General features: G+C 39.0%; 1 protein-coding gene across 2 annotated transcripts in view; it reads right to left on the bottom strand.

The window, feature by feature from the left end:
* Positions 1-23,111, bottom strand: part of LOC115219220 (uncharacterized protein C20orf194 homolog) — a 70,143-nt gene that overhangs the window by 7,414 nt on the left and 39,618 nt on the right. For both annotated transcript variants that reach the window (XM_029789353.2, XM_036508710.1), the window contains 16 exons: positions 22,126-22,170; positions 21,640-21,815; positions 21,074-21,144; positions 20,039-20,174; positions 19,671-19,774; positions 18,133-18,282; positions 17,038-17,111; positions 14,409-14,507; positions 10,912-11,047; positions 10,019-10,107; positions 8,941-9,099; positions 8,527-8,603; positions 6,847-6,895; positions 5,560-5,641; positions 2,973-3,067; positions 135-221 (listed from right to left, as the gene is read on the bottom strand). In XM_029789353.2, the coding sequence (XP_029645213.1) occupies positions 135-221; positions 2,973-3,067; positions 5,560-5,641; positions 6,847-6,895; positions 8,527-8,603; positions 8,941-9,099; positions 10,019-10,107; positions 10,912-11,047; positions 14,409-14,507; positions 17,038-17,111; positions 18,133-18,282; positions 19,671-19,774; positions 20,039-20,174; positions 21,074-21,144; positions 21,640-21,815; positions 22,126-22,170 (1,629 nt within the window). The remainder of the gene's footprint in view (positions 1-134; positions 222-2,972; positions 3,068-5,559; positions 5,642-6,846; positions 6,896-8,526; positions 8,604-8,940; positions 9,100-10,018; positions 10,108-10,911; positions 11,048-14,408; positions 14,508-17,037; positions 17,112-18,132; positions 18,283-19,670; positions 19,775-20,038; positions 20,175-21,073; positions 21,145-21,639; positions 21,816-22,125; positions 22,171-23,111) is intronic.

The raw sequence follows: 23,111 nt of genomic DNA, 5'->3' as shown, positions 1-23,111 counted from the left end.
GTTTGTCCATTTAGCACTTGGGGCCATAAAAAAGTTAGGATAAGAATGAGAAGACCTAGACTCAATTGCCTTCAGGGTTAGAAATAGCAAACAGCTTCCCTGGCGGAGACTGTTCCCATATGTCGTCCACTTACCAATTCGGAGTTATCAGGTGTCTGGATCTGATCAGTTCATCAGTGTTGAAGCTATTTTCTGAAAGGATCAGATCAATATCGGAACTCCTGAAGAAAGGAAGAAGCAGATTAAGGGATTTAGAATTCTTTAATGTTAATTAGACAGCATTAGATAAAGGCTTAGACAGATGCATGGAGGGGCCAGAAGTAAAATGAATGAGGTCCTAGTTCGTTCAAATAGGGAGTCTTTCAGAGAAAATGGAGTATAATAGGATGGATGTGAGGGCAAGGAATCAAAAATTAGTCACAGATCACGATTAGTATCCCTATTTATTATTTTATTATTGTTTGACCGTGGTTGAGACAATGGAATTTACTATGCTATACCAGACTTCACAGTCCATAGCATTACGGAGGTCCTGTTGCTGGATACCTGTATCCCCGGAGATTACATCAGGGTAGGAGAGTGTGTGCCCTCTGGTATTGCGAGCAAATGGCTTTCAGAGGAGAAGAGTAGAAATTGCCTTGTTTTCAGCTCTACAACAATGTCCAGCAAACTGAACTCTGCTACCTTTCACAAGAGATGATACAGGTGGTAATTTCCCATATATTTGTACTTTGGTTGGATGACGCTTCCACGAAAGATTTTGAACTCTCATAAGGAGGCGAGTGTAAGTTCCATCCAACCGCCTCTCAAGCTTCTTTGATAACGTCCAGGTAGTAGAATTGGTTTGACCGTGGCTTTGAAGATTTTAAGTTTGAAATCTCTACTTAGATTTGATGACCAGATCTTATGCATATCATTACAGGCTAACCAGGCCAAACCCTTTCTAGTCAGAAAATCTTTTCCATATGATGATATGTATGACCCAAGATATTTATAATCAGAAACCATATTTAAGGGCGTATTGTTGAGAGTATGGGTGATGAAATCACTGTGTCCTAAAGATACAATGGGTTTTAGATCTGGGACTCAAGAATGAACAATAAACAATTAAGGAATGTACACACACGCATGCACACACATCCACACACACACACACACACACACACACACACACACACACACACACACACACAGCAATATAATACTGGAACCACTACTCGCACAGCTATCTTCTCCAGAAGTTCTGAAGAAGATAGCTTTGAGGGTAGTGGTTTCCTATGTTTTCAGTCACTCAGTCAATTGGCCGATAAGATGAATGCACCAAAACGAACACCTGAAACAGCTGTAAGCCTTTAATCAATAAATAAATGTATATGACCCCTTATTTCTGTCTATTTTATGTATCAGTCTGTTAAAACATACCGTTTTGACTGGCGATGGCAATTAGGATTGCCTGGCATACAATAATGATCCTAACAAGACTTTTCTGTTAGCCTCATGTGTTTTTGTTTCAATCTGGAGAGACCTTTGGTTTTGGTTCATTGTGATGGCTTTATTGGTGCTTCCATTTAATAAAAAACACCAGAAAAAGGGGAAATATTGCCAAAGTCATTTATAAAGAACATCACTGAACAATCCACCCTCATGTGTCGTGGAATCCGGAATCTGCAAGAATATTCTCGAGGACAACCTCAAGATACATTGCGTTGCTGTGAAATATGTTTCCTGGCTGAGCTAAAAGCTGTTGGATCTTTTCGGTTTGAACGGCAGTTTTTTCTAGTGGTGTCTTATGAAATTGTCACCCATAATTATGACCCTAGTATTGATCTATTGCATTTCAATCTGTTTTAGGGTTTGGGTTAGTTAGGGTTAGGGGTGGGGGGAAGGGTATCTTTTTTTCTTCACAAATGTAAATAAACCCAATCTGTTTCTTAAAGGGGGGACATATTGATACGGCACAGAATGTTGTTTACCTCAATAGACGTCAGTGATTGGTTGAAATTGCAGAAATTGAAGAAAAAAAACCCAAATATCTTACAAACTATAGAATTTTCTCAATAAAGCCAAGAGAAAAAGATGTTTTATAAACACATTCTACCAGTATACGAAGTTTAAAAGTGTTTAGTTACGTGGAATTTTATTTTAAAAAAACTGCCGTTCAAACCGAAAAGATCCAAGCTGTTATTTTACATTATTGAAATAATTCCAGCAATGACTCAGGTTTATATATTAAGCCCCATTAATAACACGTAGACTTTCATGATATTTACTGAAACACGGAATGGGAGAGAAATCATTATGAATCGGCTTATTTCAGAAATAGACTTAACAGTGTAAGGGAAATAACTCCATCAAACTTGCAGGATTATTTCCCTTGGACTACTTAGCATGTTTATTTTTTTCCCTCTCAACGGATTTTGCAGAAAATAAAACAATTCATCGCTTTTTTAATCAAAGTTTGAATCGAAAATTAAATATGGTTATTGATAGACTGAGTATAAGAGGAAAGGTGTGAAAACTGGCTTATTTTTATCGTTTTGCATATGGATTTAAGCTTAGCTTAGTCTACACGTTCGACTCGGATCTTGTGAGTGGATTTGGTGGACGGAAACTGAAAGAAGCCTTGTGTGTGTGTGTGTGCGCGCGCTTCTTTGTGTCTTGTTTGTCCTTCACCACTGCTTGACGACCGGTGTCCGTGTGTTTACTTCCCCATAACTTAGCGGTTCGACAAAAGAAGTCAATAGAGTAAAGTACCAGGCTGGAAAAAAAAAAGAAAAAAAGAAAAAGTGTACTGATGTTGATTGATTTGATTAAAAATTTCCCAAGGCGGTGCCCCAGCATGGCCACAGTCTCATGAGTGAAATAGTGCTACAACAACAAGACGAATCAGATGTGTAAAGTAGTTGTTCTGGTCGAAATGTCCAGAGACAGGGGAGGGGAGGTGGAGGGGGGCGGAGAAGAGAAATTCTTACATGTTCAGTTGACCATCAAAAACGGTGAGGATGTTGACTTGGTGGTTCTTCTTCTTCACCAATTGTTCTATCTTCTTGATAAGATGGAGGTTCTTCTGGAGTGGTGGTCATGAAAAAGATATAACAACAACAACAATAATAATTCTTTCTACTATAGGCACAAATCCAGAAATTTCTTTGGGGGTGAGGGTGAGGTAGGGGCCAGTCAACGACGCCCCCTCCCACCCACCCACTCCGTATTCAACTTATTTCATCTACTCCAAAAGAATGAAATGCCAAAACAACTTTGTCAGAATTTGGACTCAGAATGTGAAACCAGAAGAAATGGTAAAGATTCTGTCAGTTCACTGCCTTAAGAAAATATTATTAACGATAATTATTTCTGAGGTGTCAAGCAGGCAGACTCATTAGCATGTTGGACAAAATGTTTGGCAGTATTTCGTCCATCTTGACGTTCTGAGTTCAAATACCACAGAAGTCAACTTTGCCTTTCATCCTTTCAGGGACGATGAGTACCAGCTGAATACTGGGGTTGATGTGGTCAACTCAGTCCCTCCCCCAAAATTGCTGGCCTTGTGCAAAAATTCATTTTGTAATATGAGTTGGATGCATAAAGTATTTTGCAGAAGATAGCAATAAATGGTAACCAACCGTGAAACGTAAAATGCACCAGTAACTTTGTAAGTGATCCAACGGCAAAAAAATGCAAGTTGGTGCATCCGGTTGGTGTAGACCTAATGGTTCTAAAAGTAGAGTCTTCTGTGGATAGTCAAGGAATGTACTCAGTTGCAGATGAAACCCCAACACCAAAGAGAAATTAATCTGTCTTGTCTCTCTTTTACTACAAAGATTTCATCATCATCATCATCATTTAACGTCCGTAAACTATGCTAGCATGGGTTGGACTGTTCGACTTGGGTCTGGGAAGCCAGGAGGCTGCACCAGGCTCCAGTCTGATTTGGCAGAGTTTCTACAGCTGGATGCCCTTCCTAACGCCAACCACTCCGTGAGTGTAGAGGGTGTTTTTTACATGCCACACGTGCTTTATACGCACTTTTGACAAGTTGTGGTGCACCTGAGCACTGTATACAATAATTTCCTTATCATTATTATCTGTGCGTAGAGTGTTGGTAAACAATCTATAGATATATTCTACAGACCTGATGACAGTTCCTTGTGTTTGAAGATCATGGAGATGAGCAGGCATCTTCATACAGAGTTGTGACAGCCAGTACCATCCAGTACCATCCAGTACCTGCTGTTTCTGTCTCTTCTCCATGCCTGCAGGGCTTTTCTTCTTGCCTGTGCTTAGTAAGTTAGAAGTGAGATCTATTTTGTGCAATCTGGTCTCCTTCTTGGGGGTCTGGATGCAGTGGCTCAGCAGGCTAAGATGGCTGCAGTGACCAGCAAGCTGTTGGTTTTAAATTGGAGTGACCATCTAGGTGAATTGCTTTACAGGGTTGGAGAGCTCCATGTACCCTCGAGTTGCCTCAATGGTGTCGAAGGGAGTCCACAGCTCGATTTGCTGTCAAGGTCGACTCCCTTTGCCTTTTCCTTTCCCAAGACACTCACAAAGCTGTGTGGGTTTGTGTTTGGAGTTTCTTCCAATAAGATGCTAATTAACCTATTGTTGGGATCCTGACAGGTGCTAATATTGAGGGTCAGAGAAGAGCTGGGACACTACAGTGACAAAGAGGGTGGTTCCACACACCTTAAAGCCTGCAACTCTGGAACCAAAGTCTTACTCAGAACAAACCAAATGTATTCTATAAATAGAATACAATAACATTAGACATTTTTCTCTCTCTCTCTGTCTCACTCCCCCCCTCTCTCTACAGTCTCTGCTACTTTATTGCTGTGTCTGTTTTCTATTCTTTTATTCTTTTACTCGTTTCAGTCATTTGACTGCAGCCAGGCTGGGGCACCGCCTGGAGGGGTTTTAGTTGAACAAATTGACCCCAGAACTTATGTTTTAAGCCTAGTACTTATTCTATTAGTATTTTTGCTGAACTACTAATTTAAGGGGACATAAACACACCAACACCGGTTGTCAAGCAGTGATGGGGAACACACACACACACACACACACACACACACACACAGATATATATATATATAGTTTCTGTCTACCAAATCCACTCACAAGGCTTTGGTTGGCCCGAGGCTATAGTAGAAGACACTTGCTGAAGACGCTACACAGTGGGACTGAACCCAGGACCATGTGGTTGGGAAGCAAGCTTCTTACCACACAGCCATGCTTGAACCTATAAAACATATTTTGATAAAAAGAAAGGACATCATTGGCTCCAGGTTTCTTCTAACGGTCCAGTTCCTGCCCCATAATATTTCTGATGACATAACAAGGGAGTTTCTGTACCATTGTGGTGGAGCAACAACCACAAGTAATGTTTGTTATTTGAAAGTTTTGGATTTTTGATTTTAACATTTAGAAAGCCAAATACAGATTCTGTATAAAATAAAATATCTCCATTGCCAGATTTTGTCTAGAATTCTCTAAAATTCTGTAGAGAAGTTTGATATGAAAGTGGTGAAGAAGGAGAGGAGATATGGTCATGTTTGGACTTACCTCAGACTTCTTGGAAGCAATGAACAGGATGTTATTGATCCAACCTTCCAGACATTGGTTCCACAGTGTAGGGAACATGAACCTACAAGAGACAAAAGAAATGGCCCTTCAAAAATGATGTGTTGTTGCTGTTGTTGTTGTTATTGTGGAGATGGTTTGTGGTGTTTGGAGATAGTGGTGTCAGGCAGGGCTGGTGTGGTGTCTAACAGACAGTTGGGGTGGTGTGTTGTACAGAATTGCAAGTGAAAGAAGGAGGAGGAGGTAGAGCAACTGAGACGACGTTTGTAGTGCCATTAAGATTGGTGACATCGATGGGATTGTTGTAGCTTTGAAAATATCTGTGGGATGAATGTTACGGGAAGGAAGGATTGGCAAGTGTTTGGTGTGGTCTCTGGTGGGAGAAATACAGAGCCAGCAGGAGAGTAGAGGTCATCCTGGTATTAGTTCAAGAGGCAAGAAAGAGGAAACGGTGAGTTTGTGAGTTGAGGCTTGTAGTGTGTTGGACAGAGAGAGATTGTGCTCATCAGTCGGATGATGGTCTTGTTTTCAGTGGACGTTTAAATGTTTGTGTAGATAACAACAGCAGTAGGTAATACAGTTCTATATTTAAGAGATGAGGAATTATGTACATTATCAACATTATTTACATTATTTATATTTGACAGATATTTGTCCTCATCTTGTTTGTTGTTAACATGTTTCAGCTGATATACCCTCCAGCCTTCATCAGATGTCTTGGGGAAATTTCGAACCTGGGTTCTCATTCCTAAGGTATTTTTCAATATTATTATTATTATTATTATTATTATTATTAAGGTCACTGCCTGGAATTGAACTTGGAATCTTGGGGTTAGTAGCCCATGCTTTTAACCACTACGCCATATGCCCACGGGCTATCAGCCGAAACGTTGTGATAACAACAAACAAGTTGAGGACAAATATCCATCAAATATAAATAATGTAAATAATGTAAATAATGAACAGCAGTAGGGTCTCACTGAGTGGTGCAATGATGTGTGTGAGTGGAGGTTAGGATGTTGGATGAGTGAAGGATGATACAGAAGAGTGCAGCTTGTTAGAAGTGAAAGCAGGTAAGTCCTGAATATAGAGAAACTTGTAAAAGGTCCAGGTGAATGTTGAGGGTCTCCATAATTGGTCTAATGTGGCTGGGTGAGTGTGGTGGGTAGGAGGAAAGGCTGTGCATAATGTGGTGTTGGCGAGGTAAGAGTGGTGTTTCAGTGTAGTGTTTCAGTAGAATACAATGGGGTAGGAGGGTGTGCACTGTACCTGTTCTCCAGAAAACTGTTGTCGGGATTCACACAAACTGTGACAGCACCTGACAAGGGAAATAACTGGAGTTAAATATCAATTGCAACAGAGGGCGCCACGCACGCACACACACATGCTGATAGATAGGTAGTCTCAGATAGGGGTCATTTAATAATGGCCTTAAAAGTGCTGCCGATACGAGTAAGTGGACAAACGAAAGGAAATGCACAACTTAAAGTTTCTGCAAGAAGCCTGTGAAACTTTAAAGCTGCATGGAGCCAAATCAAACTGTTTTATATTATTATTATTTTTATTATTATTATTATTATTATTATTATTATTATAACAACAAGCACGTGTGCTGGTGGCATGTATAAAAGGATTCGAGCGAGGTTGTTGCCAGTACCGCCTGACTGGCCCTCGTGCCGGTGGCACGTAAAAGCACCCACTACACTCTCGGAGTGGTTGGCGTTAGGAAGGGCATCCAGCTGTAGAAACTCTGCCAGATCAAGACTGGAGCCTGGTGCAGCTATCTGGTTCGCCAGCCCTCAGTCAAAATCGTCCAACCCATGCTCGCATGGAAAGCGGACGTTAAATGATGATGATGATCAACAACAACAACAACAACAATAACAACAACACACACACACAAATATTCACACATTCACACAAATATATATATATATATATATATATTAAAAATGATGGAAGGCTGGTTTATGGGATTACCTTAGGTTTCCCGTCCATAAAGGGTTTAGCTTTATGGCATATCGTCAGATCCCAAAACCCGTTCGCCCAAAACCTCAATATTTTTAAGAGGTCTTAGGCCAACAAGTTTTGGGATGTGATGATATGCCATAAAGCTAAACCCTTTATGGACAGGAAACCTAAGGTGATCCCATGAACCAGCCTTCCCCCATTTTTAATATATACTGTTCTACATCTAAGAGTGTGCTTCTTCTTTCGGAATTATATTTTTTACAGACAGTACATATATATAATGTACGTATATATATATATATATACACAAAATTTAGAGGACTGACCAATAAAAGTGGACAGCCTGTATGCTAGATATAGACATCAAAATCACCATTTTCCATGAAGAAAGTGTTCTCAAGAAAAAAATCCAGCAAAAAACCTAAGTGTAAAAATAAGCAAGACAAATGAAAATATACAAAATAAAAAACGATAACCTATGTACTAATTAGTTTCACTTGTTAATATTTACGTATATGGATACACAAACATCTGCAAGATTATCAGCATAGTCTGTCATTTTTTTCTTGAGAACACATTCTATATCTAGCATACAGGCTGTCCACTTTTAGTGGTCAGTCCTCTAAAGTTTGTATGAAAAAATATTTAATCTTCGGATTTTTTAAAAATATGCTAGGCCACTGGTTTTAATTGATTAATATCAATCTCTGCCCTTATTTAATTTTATATATATATTTCTATGCATGTATGTATTTAAAATACTGTTTCATATTCTTTGATAGTGAAAAGTCCTTTAGTGTGCATTTTATTGATGCCTACTGCCTACCCTGAGTACTACTTATTCAGGACATGAGGCTGATAAAGACAACAATTTGTTGTAGTGTCTAAAACTGACTAAGATGACCAATGATTCATTGAGTACAACTGTTAGTGACCACTAAAATTTACTGGATGAAGAAAGACATAACAGAAACTGACCGATGTCCATCTGTGCTGCAATGTGACGGTCTGGATGTGAGTGGACAGCTCTGACCACATCAATGATTTCAGTATAACTGTAAATATAAAAAGCAGAACAACTAAATAGTGTGTGTGTGTGTGTGTGCATGTGTATGTGTGTGTGTGTGTGTGAAGTGTGCATGTGTGTGTGTGTGTTTGTGTGTGTGTGTTGTGTGTGTGTGTGTTTGTGCGTGTGTGTGTGTGTGTGGGGGTTAATACAGGTGGAATGACTGGTGGGGTGGTAAGGTACGGAGGCTTCTGAGTCAGAGGTTTTAAGTTCAAATCCACCATTAGCCCTTTACCGTTGTGTGTTAAAATAATAATGGCAAATGGGTTACTTCTCTACAGTAGTGGACAATGACTGACCGTTCTAAAACAATGGACAAGACTTACCCAGGAACAACAACAATGATTCGCATAGATTTCCTGCCTCCGCTGGCGGATCTCCGGATCTGCTGGGATTGATTTTGCAGACTGCAAGAGAGCTGCTGTTGCAACTTCTTTGCATCAAACTCTTCTGCATTCCTGATCGGTTGCTGAAAGATTATCCAACTGTAGAGAGACAGAACACAACTGAGATGGCAACGACAAGGTGACACAGGAATGTTCCATTTTTATATTAACACAAATCAAAAATTAAGGCTAAAATAGAGCAGCTAGTAGAGCTGGTCCACATTGATTGACCAGTAGAGAGACCGAGGCAAGATGGACCTCCTGGCATTTAAGATATTAACTGGTGACAGCATGTCTCTGATTTAGGTGAGATGATGGCATAGACTGTTGTTGGGTAGATGGAGATTTTTAGCATGAAGGAGAGGATGCAACACATCTGGGAGAAAGAAAACCCTGATTCCATACCTCTGCTGCTTTGTGGCCATACCCAACCACTTGGCCATGGAAAAAAACTTTGGAAGTAAACTCTAAGGGAAAATTGGGAGCTGGAGGTTCATTCTTGGAGTCTACAATCTCATTCTGACAACTCCTGCGATGACAATGCTGAGGCCAAATTGTAACGGTCAAGCTGTTCCTTTTGATCCATGATTAGTGTGGGGAAGGGTGAAACGCTTCATTGGCAACAACCTGTCTTCCATGTTGAACATCTTATACAGGAGAGATTGAACCAGGCAACTTACTGGGAGAGGATACTCCTGCCATGTCTCTGGCAATGACACAACATGGAGGACCACAGTGACCAGCCATAAGTCAATGCCACAAATCAAACAGAACCAGGACAGATGACCCCCAAGTCTGACTTGTAGTTCATGCATTGGACTATTCAGCTACAGACAATGGTGTTGCAATGGGACGGGCAACTAGGACCTTCATTTATGGTCATTAGTGATATACAGAGGCCTGAGTTAACAACAACACCAACAGCAACACACACCATCTTACCACACCACTACTACCACTACCACCACTATCACCATTCATCCTCATCAGCATCATCACCATCATCATCAGTACTCACCTGTTGTAGTCTTTCGCCAGTCCAGTGAAGACTTTGCAGAAACTCTCTTTATAACTTCCTCTGATTCCAGCCAGTATAGTGACCACAACCTGAAAGTTGACCACACAATACTTTTACTCGTTAATGCTAATTAATGACCAAACAACTCTAATCATTACAACTGACAATGATGTCATCGTAATTAACAGCATTCCTTGTAGTTTCCCTTGGAAATCATTCTTTCACTTTCTTTTACTTGTTTCAGTCATTAAACTGTGGCCATGCTGGGGCAATGCCTTTTTTTTAAATACCTGGTACTTATTCTATAAATCTCTTCTTTTTGTTGGACCTTTAAGTAACAGGAGATGTAAACAAACCAACACCGGTTGTCAAATGGTGGTAAGGGAACAAGCACAGACACAGGCATAGACAGACAGACACACACACACACACACACACCAAGCTTCTTTCAGTTTCCGTCTGCCAAATCCATTCACAAGGATTTAGTCAGCCTATAGCTGCAGTAGAGACACTTGCTGAAGGTGCCACATGATGGGATTGAATCAAAAGCCATGTGGTTGGGAAGTAGACTTCTTACCCACTTCATCATACCTGTGGGTGTATATGTGTGTGTGTGCATGCATGTGTACGTACATGCATGTGGATATATGTATGTATATATGCATGAGTGTGTGTGTGTGTGTGAGTGTTTGTGTGTGTCTGTACATGAAGTTGTGTGTGACACCAACAAATGGCCAGCTTCTATGTCAGATGTGAGTTTAAGTTCATTCTACAAAGACCAGAACCTCCTCCTCTATTTCCTTCTACTACTACTACTACTACTACTACTACTACTACTACTACTACTACTACTACACCACCATAATAATAAAACAAACAGTCAGCATACCTACCGTGTGTTTGTTATCTTCTGTGCCAGTGGTAGTAGTAGTAGGCAATGGGCTGGACCCTGTCAGTAGAATTCTCCCCAGGTCAGTGACGATTGGTTGTTGTATGTGGCTGTTACTGACCAATAAATGGTGCAGGAAACTGGAACACAGAAGAAGCAATGTTATTGATGTTATTGTTTAAAGCAAGGTCCGTTCTGTTGAGTGTTCACTCTCAGAAGACAAAAGTATCCTCAAAACCATAACACAGATTCATATTTCTGTTTTGGTCAAGCCCCTCCCTTGCTCGAGTTTTGCCTGCAATGCCTCATTAAGTTGTGTATTCGAAGGAAAAACTCAGATGGGCAACAGACTGACTTGACTAAAATTTTAAAATATTATATATATATATATATATATTATATATATATATATATGTCTCATTTATAACTACATATTAACCTATCACACATGGCTAATATGAGCATAATGAGGCACCCATATCTGCATGGCTGAAACAGCTGTAAGATGTAGTTTATATTTATATTTGTATTTATTTATATTCACTTATACATGCTGTACTTATTGTATCATATTACTCATTAATGCACATTGTTTTGTTCTATACTATTATGTTTGACCTTAATGTTCATATGTAGTGGTTTAATAAATTATGTGATTGGGTATTATCTGGTAGTTGATTATTGATTAAGATGTATTTCTCCATTTTCTTATTTTGTATATATATATATATATATATATATATATATATATTATTATCATCATCATCATCATCGTTTAACGTCTGCCTTCCATGCTAGCATGGGTTGGACGGTTTTGACTGAAGGCTGGCAAACCAGATGACTGCACCAGGCTCCAGTCTTGATCTGGCAGAGTTTCTACAGCTAGATGCCCTTCCATTCCGAGAGTGTAGTGGGTGCTTTTTATGTGTCACCGGCATGGGGGCCAGTCAGTCGATACTGGCAATGACCTCGCTTGAATCTTTTTACATGTGCCAGTGAAGCAATGTTGGTAACGATCATATATATATATATATATATATATATATTATATATATATATATATAATATATATATATATACATATCGCTAACTCCAAAGGCTTTTTTATCCCCTCTCTCTTTATTTCTCATGTTTCTTTCTGTTGAAGAATGGAGGCTCAAAATATAAAAGACCTTCCTGAGTCTAATACATCTGTTTGTTGTTTATACACCTGTTTTTGTCTTTTGTTTTTCTGTAAATTTCAACTATATATATATATATATATATATATATATATATATGTATGTATGTATGTATGTATATATATACATGGTGATTCAATAGTCGCCATACATAGGAACAATTTATCTTTTTTATAAGAACAGTTTCTCTTTTTTTTACTTAACAGGCTCTATATGGTTACCCTTGTTTCAAACACACATTGCAAGATGTTTACCCCACTCATTGTGAACTCGTAATAAGCACATCTGGTGATACGTGTGCAAAGGAGTTGGTGATCCGTTCCTTCAAATCATTTAGGTCTTTTATCTTTCTGCGATACATCATGCCTTTCAAATGTCCCCAAAGATAGAAATCAAGAGGGGTCACATCAGGGGATCTTATAAACTGTCTCTTATAAAAAAATAAAATTTTTCTATGTATGGAGACTTTTGAATCACCCTATATATATATATATATATATATATTATATATAAAACTTAGAACTTAGATAAAACTTAGATATGTTTCGACCAGAGATTGGTCCAGGCCATGTCTAACTTAATAGCACCACCTGATAGGATTATTCGAATCCTGTTTAAGTCAAGTTTTGTTCAAGTAGTGAGTTCTTGTTGGGTGAGTTGTATCCAATTATGGGTGGCTTATCTAGTATTCTTTGAAGGAATCTATCCAGACTCTGTTTAAAGTTGGTGGGATCCTTTTCCTCTTTGATCTCCCTCGGGACAATGTTAAATAGGGCAGGGCCTGTTGAGGAAAAGAAATTATGTTGCAGTGTACATGTATGTTGTGATCTTGAATTTGGCAGGGGACGTATAGCCCGTGGTCCAAGTCTTGGATGGACCTTGAAGCTAATGTTTAGGTCGTTTGGGCAAATTTGGCGGTATATTTTCCACATCGTACAAATGATGTACCGCTCACGGCGACGCTGGAGGGAGTAAAGTTTCAAGGTTTTAAGGCGATCCCAATAATCGAGAGCAGCCATGCCTTCAATTTGTTTAGTGAGAGCCCTCTGGGGTGACTCAATTCTGGAGATGTTTTGTCTTGTGTGAGGAGACCACAGTGGGCAGCAGTATTCAAGGTGTGGCCGTACAAAGGAGGAAAAAAGTGGTATGATGACACCTTGTTCTCTGGACCGGAAAGTTCTTAAGATCCAGGAACTCATCCTACGAGCTATATCAACCTTCTTGTTGATGTGTGCACTCCAACTGAGATCGTCATCAACAATTACACCCAGGTCTCTGATATTGTTAGAGGCTGTGAGCGGTTCCCCTGAAGGAAGAGAGTATGGTTGTTTTAGTGAGGAATTTCTTCCAAAATGCATCAGCTCAAATTTTCCCTCATTCAGTTGCATTTTGTTTTTTTGTTTCTGTCTGCCCATTGACTCACAGCATATATATATATTCTCAACCAAAATTCTCTGATGAATGGGAATGTGAAACTCTGAGTAACAGTTTTTGTGATGTCTTTGCAGCTTTATTAATGAAGCATATTACTCTACCTCAGGGACTCAAGTACTATTTTTTCCACTTTGTTTCACATTTATGTGCTTACTCTGGTGTACACACACACATACATATACATACACACACACACACATATACACACACACACATGCATATATATATATATATATATATATATATATATATAAATCTGTAGCGTGCCATATACACACACATACACACACACACACACACACACGCGCACACACACACACACACACACACACACACACACACACACACACACACAGATATATATATATAGTGACATATAGATTCATAGAATCCTGTTGCTGTTGCAGCAAACAGCCATAATCTTATGGCTATCAAATGGTTAAATAAATATATTCATCTCTCATACTTCCTGACATTTTATGGTTCATGCATGTATGTATGTATGTGTGTGTGTGTGTGTGTGTGTGTGTGTGCGCATGTGTGTGTGTTCATCTGTGTGTGTGTGCGTGTGGGTGTGTGTGAGTATTTATCATGACAGGTTTCTCCACAGTTTCTGTTCATAGATATTGGGGGGGATGGCCCCTAACGTTATAGTAGAAGACCTTTAACCCAATGTGCTACACAGTGTGATTGAACCCACAACCACATAACAATGGAGAGAACTTAGCCACGGGTTCACACCTACAGCCACACATTCAATTTACTTCCCCAGGTTCAAAAATAAAGGAAGGAAGGAAGGAAGGCAGGAAGGAAGGCAGGAGTGGGGGTATAAGAACCACACCCCTCTCCATGACCCTTAGCATTCAATAAACAGAGAAGGTCTTACATGTCTAGTCCGTGGAGGTGGTCACTTGCTTGATCCAGTGTCCACACCATCTTTTGATTTGCAGCTACTTCCAATGAAGAGGTCAGTCTGGAGTTACACCTGTAGAGAGAAAGAGAAAGATTAGAAGTGCATGCTACAGTGGGTGGAGTGGCCAATGTATGCGTGTGTCTGTACTCATCTCTCTCTCTCTCTACACACACACACACATGAAAAATGTATGGTAAATAAACAAACGACATAACATATTCTGAGTGTACGACCGGATGGGAGGCAAACACAGAGGGTCCCAAATTCTTCATCAGTTATCAACCAATTGCTAATACTCACTTTCACACCATTAATCATAATTTGACTGACGGCTAATTTAGTTCATTCTTTGTAGAGCGAGAAAATAAATGACAAACAACTTTCATTGATTTTCAAATCTCATTGAATTTCCATGAGAGGTGTCTCCATCAATTCGACCAATTCCAGAGAAACAAGCAATCTGTTTTTATACTCAACAATTACAGTAGCTACTGAAAACAGAGGCTACTTAAGTCCATAATATAAATGTTAGCGTTGTATTTGATATCAGGGACCTGTCAACAGGGATCTCAGTCTACACAGTTTCAAGGTGTAATATATATGTGTGTGAAGGTGCATGGCTCAGTGGTTAGAGCGTCGAGCTTACGATCATGACGTTGTTAGTTTGTATCCTGGACCGGGCTGTGTGTTGTGTTCTTGAGCAAGACACTTTTATTTTACATTGCTCCAGTTAACTCAGTATTAGAAATGAGTTGCAATGTCACTGGTGCCAAGCTGCATCAGCCTTTGCCTTTCTGTTGGATAACATTGGTGCTGTGGAGAGGGGAGGCTGGTATGCATGGGCAACTGCTGGTCTTCCATAAAACAACCTTGCCCTGACTTGTGCCTGGGAAGGCAACTTTCTAGGTGCAATCCCATGGTCATTCGTGACCGAAGGAGGTCTCAGCATGTACATGTAATTAAGTTAAAGGGCCAAGTCAGTCTGGTATTATCTGCACAGCTCGAAGTAAGGTGAATAAAAAGCAAATGAATAACAAGGATGTCCAGGTATCAGTGTATCACGGCTGTTTCAAGCAACTCCATTTAATCAATCGATGAAAACATTACATCAATTTGAAATAAAACTATAATTTGATAGGCTTTAGATATTTTTCCCCTAAATTCATTCTGCTACAATAATAGCAAAAAGAAGTAATGTATTTTAGTCTCTAGTCTCTGATGAAATATTTGCTAAAAAAATTATAATGGAGTATCCTGTACGTTGGAGATCTATATGGTCGTACGCATCTGAGGAGAGTGGCTTCTTTCAAATTGATGTAATGCTTTCATCAATTGATTAAATGGAGCTTCTTGAAACGGCCATAATACATTGATACCTGGACATCCTTGTTACTTATTGGCTTTATATATATATATATTTTTTTTTTTTTTCTCTCCTGGTTTCTTTCTGTGTTCCTTTCTGTGGAAGAGCTTAGGCTCGAAATGTTAAAGACTTTTTCAATTCCCAAGCGTTATACTAATACATCTGTTTGTTTTCTACACCACCTGTCTTCGTCTTTAGTTATTCTCCCCCCTCCCCTAATTTATATATATATATATATATATATATATATATATGCATACAGAAAATCTGCCCACCTCAATAAAACTGGGCTCTGGAAGTGCTGTGCATGTATATGTATCTGCACAATTGGGCCCTTCACCCAATTTATCCCTCAAGACATCCCCACCACTCATCACTTCCATAATTGCATTTATTATTCTTAGAGATCGGAACCATTTCACTTGTTATCCTTCACCTATCAATATTCTTCTCTCCTCCTCCTCCCCCTCCACCATACATCTCTTGCTCTCCTCACACACTATGTCTGCCTCTCTCTCCCCCTTGTGCTTCTACATCCTACCCAACCACATGTCATCTCCCTCTCATCTGTCTCCTGTCTACTGTATCATCATTACCATTCTGCTGCCCCTTTCCTCCTTTTTCTGTCTTGCTACTCACCTTCTACTCCCCTACCTACAACTCATGCATCATTGGTAATGGCTCCTCCCCCCAACTCTTTCTCCAACTAAATATTCACATGACCCTTTTTCAGCAACGGAAACTGTAGAACCAAACATTGGCATTTACAGGGATCAAAGGATCTACAAACAAGAGTGATGGTCATCCTTGGAATGGATGGACAGCTAAAAGTAAGCAAATACATTAATGACAAGCTAAATATTGATCCAATCACAGATTAATTTGATCTCGTGCCAGTGCCACGTAAAGAGCACTTGTGCTGGTGGCACATGAAAACCACCCAACACACCACACTGCAAAGTGGTTGGCATCCAGGGGTAGAATCCATGCCAAAACAGAACCTGGTGCAGCTCTCTGGCTTGACAGCTTTGGTCAAGTAGTCCGACCCATGCCAGCATGGAAAATGGATGTAAAAAGAAAAAAGGAAAAAGGGATGTGCAGTGTGTTATGTCATTATTTTGCAATTAAGATCTTAACGAGCTTGCGTTAGAGAGGGGAGGCTGCAGAGAGGAAGAGACAGTGTTAGGAGGATGGTGGAGTGGGGTTGGAGACAGGGTGGTGGAACCAGAATCATCTTACAGCTTTGCTATGTGGCTTGGAAGCTGCTTCAGGTAAACAAGCGGAATGGTTCCATTCTTCCAGTGTGGCAGCAACTGGAACAGAAAGAAAAATTAAGAATTATACTCAGCATGCACACACACGCACACACACCACACACACACACACACACACACACACACACACACATTATCACATACACATGCACACACACACACACACACACACATTATCACATACACACGCACACACACACACATTATCACATACACACGCATGCACACACACACACAAAAACACATTATCACACACACACACACATGCATGCACACACACAGATACATTATTTCCATTTTCCCCTGCTCACACAAGTTGGACCAATCGTTTTCTGCACAGTGACCCACCCCACCTAACCCCATCCCCAGCCCTTTGCTGTAGTCTCTTATCATTTCTTTTGTAAGGGTCCAACCTCTCACCACATTCTCTCACCTCTTTCTCAGTCTTTTTCTCTCCAACAATTTCCTTCCCCTCAAATCCCGTCAACCTTCTTCACCTACACTCATTGTCCACACACACACACACACACACACACACACACATCACATGTCTGTACCAACAGAGTCTTCTCTCTTATATACCACACCTGATTCCTCTCAGACCTGCTTTTTCTCTCAGCTCTTTTCTTCTCCATTATTCACAGACACCAGTATCATGTATTCCAGCATCCATTAGGATGCTGACCAAAATGCTGTTCAGCATTTCGTCTGTCTTTGCATTTTGAGTTCAAATTCTACCAAGGTCCACTTTGTTTTTCAACCCTTTCAGGGTCAATAAAATAAGTACCAGTTGTGTACTGGGGTCAATGTAATTGGCCTACTTGTCTCCTGAACTTGCTGGCCTTGGGCCAAAATTTCAAGCCAATATTATGTATTCAGAAGGGCTTGCTGACCTCCTTTATTTCCAAACTTCACACCTCCTTCCACTCCGTATTAAATGCCCATGTTTCACTGCAGATATCACATTTTGTATACAAACACTAAATGATCAGAATAAAAAAACAAAACATCCAACTCGTTTTTGAAGCAAGGAAGAAATTCTGTTTTCAAAATGACAAACCTTAGCAAAGAGAATTTTGTTGGCCTTCGTCTTTGGTTGGAATAACAATATCAGTGTTCTGCGGTCATTGAGGGATGGAACCAGTAATTTGTGTAGGCAGCTGGTTGCTGTTAGGTTGAGCAACACAACAACTGCAGAGCTGCTTGAGTCCTTGTTAAAGAGAAATGAATGCGTAATACATAAGTGCATACATAAATACATGTATATATAAATGAATTTATATATACATACACACATACCACACACACACATATTAAATATATATAATATATATATATATATATATATATATATATAATATTATTATATATATAAATATATATGTATATATATATATATATATATATATATATATATAAGGGTGAAAAGGAACACACGAGTTGATATATTATGAAAAAAGACAAGACAAAAATAGAAAATGCTAAAATAATTTTATAGTGAACATTTCACTATAAATGGCACAAACTGTCTATCTTTATGCATAAAGATAGACAGTTTGTGCCATTTATTCCATGGGCTCCTTGTGAGCGTTTTGTCGAAAAGCTTGCTGTGCATTTTGTTGGAGAATTAAGTTCCTGGATTTTCCTGAAGAGAAGGCTGCAAAATGGACTCCTTATTCAATCCGAATTAGGGACTTTGCAGCCTTTGAAACATATGTAGAAAATAATAAAAAGGAATTTTGTTAAATCTTCGTTCAGCTCCATTTCTTCCTACACTAAATATATAAAGTTAATCCAAACAAGAAAGCACAAAAAAACACAACATGAGGACGTGGAACAAATATAGTATTTTTGGACGCTCAGGAAAGAAGGAAAGAAGGGTTTAACGTTTTGAGCGGAGCTCTTCGTCAGAAACATAGGAGAAGGAAAGATTCAGAGTAGGGAAGACAGAGGAAAAAAAATCACCAACGGTACACACGCGCTCACATTTTGAATGCATTTTGAATATATATATATATATATCTATCATCATCATATATATATATATATATATATATATATATATATATCTTAATGTATATATATATGTATATAATGATATGTATATATGTATAATATATGTATATGTATATATGTATATATATATGGGTATATATATATATAGTATATATGTATATATATGGTGATATATATATATATATATATATATATATATATATATATATATATATATATATATATATGTATATATAATAATATATGTATATATATATATATAATATATGTATATATAATATATAATAGATATATATATATGTATGTATGTATAGATATTACATAATAAAACAAATGGTTTATAGCTGTAAGTACCATATATATACATCTAGTATATATATAAATATACACACACACACATATACACATACCACATATATATACACATATGTATATACATATACACGCATACTGTATATATGCTAGTCACTCTCCCCCCATTTTGGTGTCAGAGGATTGTATGCAGAATGAACAAGAACAGGGTATTGATTCCACCCAGCCACCCTTGTAAGGATTGGCTGGGTGAGTGGATGTGGTACTTACCTCGTAGTAGATGTCCAGACTGGTAATCCCAGAGTTTGGGACAATAACAGGGTTCTGACCGGTTAAATGGACAACCAGACCATGTTGTTGTACAAAGAGATGCCCTGTAGAAGATAGAGGGGGGGATTGTGTATCTTGAATATGGTAATGATGATGATGACGATGATGATGATGATGATGATGATGATGACGCTGACAACAATGATAATATTATTACTACCACTGCTGCCCGCCCCAACAACTACTCCACCATCATCACCACCAGCACCATCAACATTACCACAACAACCACAATAATGACCACAAGCAGAACAACGACAATAACAACAACAGTTAGAACACTATATATAATAATGAAACCCACTGACCAGTTCTTACTACGTCCCACACTGTGTCAGCGTCCACCAGTTCAATAGTGTTGCTGTCACACACTGCATCTCCCAACATGTCTGTCAGCTTCAGGCAGTCACCAATGTGTGATATGTTGTCTTGGATCGGAACATTCTAAGACGAATAACATAATACAGGTTGTAGCACAGATGTTGGATGGATAAATATATCCAAAACAATGGTCATAGCATTGGAGAGAAGTCATAAAAGAGGTTGTAAGGACAAATTTAAGGTTTATGGTGCCAGCATTGGAGGAATTGGTGAGAGGTGATGAGATAAAGATGTAAGATTGATCATAACATAGGAGTCATGAAAATAAAATAAAATTGAGAATGATGACAGTCTTAAAATAAAACTTATAATTGTAAGGACAAATTTAATACTGGTCATAACACAGGAGTTGTAAAACTATATGGAAGTTATGATGTGTCACAGAGAAGTAATTAACTGAACAAATTGAAGTTTCATTAACAGTCATTAAATATACACGATTAGGAGGATTTATGATGGTATGAAGTCAAAACTGATATAAACAGATGAATTCTGTGCTGGTGACACGTAAAAAGCACCATCCGAATGTGGCCGATGCCAGTGCCGCCTTGACTGGCTTCCGTGCCAGTGGCATGTAAAAAGCACCAATCTGATCGTGGCCGTTGCCAGCCTCGTCTGGCACCTGTGCTGGTGGCACGTAAAAAGCACCCACTACACTCACAGAGTGGTTGGCGTTAAGAAGGGCATCCAGCTGTAGAAACACTGCCAGATCAGACTGGAGCCTGGTGCAGCCTTCTGGCTTCCCAGATCCCCGGTCGAACTGTCCAACTCATGCTAGCATGGAGAACGGACGTTAAACGATGATGATGATGATGATGATGTTCAGATAAGTCACAGAAGAGGGGGAGAGTCATATGGATGAATACAAGTTTAAAGTAAGTTACAAATAAAAAAGCTGAGGGAAGAGATTTAAGTTGAGATAGATCTTAGGGGAAATAACATGATGCGTGTTTAATACTCACTGTCCAACAATGATATCTTGGTATTTGAGCAGTCAAAACTTGTACCTCTGTAGATTTAGTTGTCAGGGAATCTGAGGATAGAAGAGTGGATGGTTATTAAGAATCTGGTACCACACCAGGGTACTTAGAAGGGTACTAAAAGGTGCTGGGAACATTAGGGTACTGAGGTAGAGTGTAGGTAGTAAACAGTGGTGTAGTGAATAGAATACATGGTCCCTATTTTTCCTTACTGGGAAAACTAAGGACCACATGCCCCAGTAAGTAAACATCTAGGGATTCACAAGATTTGTTATTGTGAGAGTGAAGTGTCACCCTCTACAGAGTTCCTTCTGTCTTTAATATAGGGGTAACATAGACCAATGAGGCCAGCTTGTACCACAATAAATGCAGAGGGAGCAAAACTAGAAACATTTATTGAATGACTGAGTGACCATCTCTCTATCAAAGGTCGCTGTTGATAGGATTGACCAGTGACCATCTCTGTGCGATAGGTCAATGTGTAAGAGCGACTAGTCGCTATCATTTAAGGACAAATCATTGGTTACTTTACATGGATAAAAACTTACTGTCATCAGAGAAGAGAAGAGCTGAAACAAGGAATGTCTCTCCAAAAGTCAGGGAACAAGCACTGGAACTATTCTGTCCACCACAATCAGGGATATTCCAAATACTCATCTGTATCCATTTAATGGTGGAACGGTGCCTGCATTGACCATCTTTGTCCACAAAGGGATTCTTTTGGCTGTGTAGATAGCAAGAACACTGAGACACTGTACATATACATACATACACATAAGCATACATAAAGACACACACACACACACACACACACACACAAACAGAGACACACACATACAGGTACTAAAACGTCAGTGTAGGTGGTCAGTGTGTTGATTGCAATATACTGAGTGTAATGTGTTGAGTGTGATGCATTGTGATGTGGTCAATGCCAGTGTTTTATTGTTATGGTCAGTGAGATTTAGCAAATAAGATCAGTGGTGGTGGTCATGGTGGAAGTGGGCTGGAATAGTTAAAATAGTCGATGGTCCTACCTTGACTTGGTGTTAATGTCCTCCAACACAAATTCAATATTTTTACTGAAATAAATATCACAGATTAAATTAAACAAACACATACACATACACATATAATACACACATGCACATATACACACATACCTACCGACACTCACACATGCACATCTATTTACTAATCTCTCCCGGACCTGCATCAGTTCACCACATCTCACTAAGAAGGTTATGCCTTTGCCATTGAAGAACAGAAGAGAGCTACGAAAACCTGATCAACAAGAGAGATAAGGATGCCTTTAGACCTCCATGCTGTGATAGAAAATGCCAATTGTGCTCCACCAATATAGAAGATATTGCTCATGTCATCATAAGCAGTCTGAAAGGTTTATAAGAGACTGCCTTCCCATGAGACATGGCATTGTTGCTAAGAGGACTTACAATGCTATACACTGGAAGGATTGTTCTGAGGGCAGACCAATGGCACAGCAGAACCGAAAAGTATCCTGACTTTTAAAAATAAAGAATACTGATGGAACATTCCGATAAAAACAGCAGACTAGTGTAAACACAACAGGCACAACAGGGTAGATATGGTTGCAAGGCACTGGAAGCAAAAGTCGTGCATCATTGTAGAGAATTGTTGCCCTGCAGATGCCAATGTTTCTTCAAGAATTGGTGGAAAGCAGGATATGTATTTAGAACTGATAAGAAACCTACAGCTATCATATACATCTAATGTAGGATAAAATTTTTTCGAAAATAAATTTTATCAATGGCTAGCATATTAAAAAATACCTTTAAAAGTTAAATTTATAAATAACTTTTATATAAATAAGTTTTACGGAAATGTACTCGCATAGCAAGTAATTTGATCTGAGATCGTGTGCTGCAGCACGGATTTTTGTCAGTGAACAGGTCGCGGATTTTAGCGACGAAAATATTTTGACAAATTAAACTTAAATGTTGAAGCGAATCGAATGGCTTTTTGTGTTTCTTAAATGGCTTAT

This window comes from Octopus sinensis, linkage group LG14 (genome assembly GCF_006345805.1).
Source record: "Octopus sinensis linkage group LG14, ASM634580v1, whole genome shotgun sequence".
NCBI classification, from domain to species: domain Eukaryota; kingdom Metazoa; phylum Mollusca; class Cephalopoda; order Octopoda; family Octopodidae; genus Octopus; species Octopus sinensis.
This window is presented reverse-complemented; position numbering and strand designations above follow the sequence as displayed.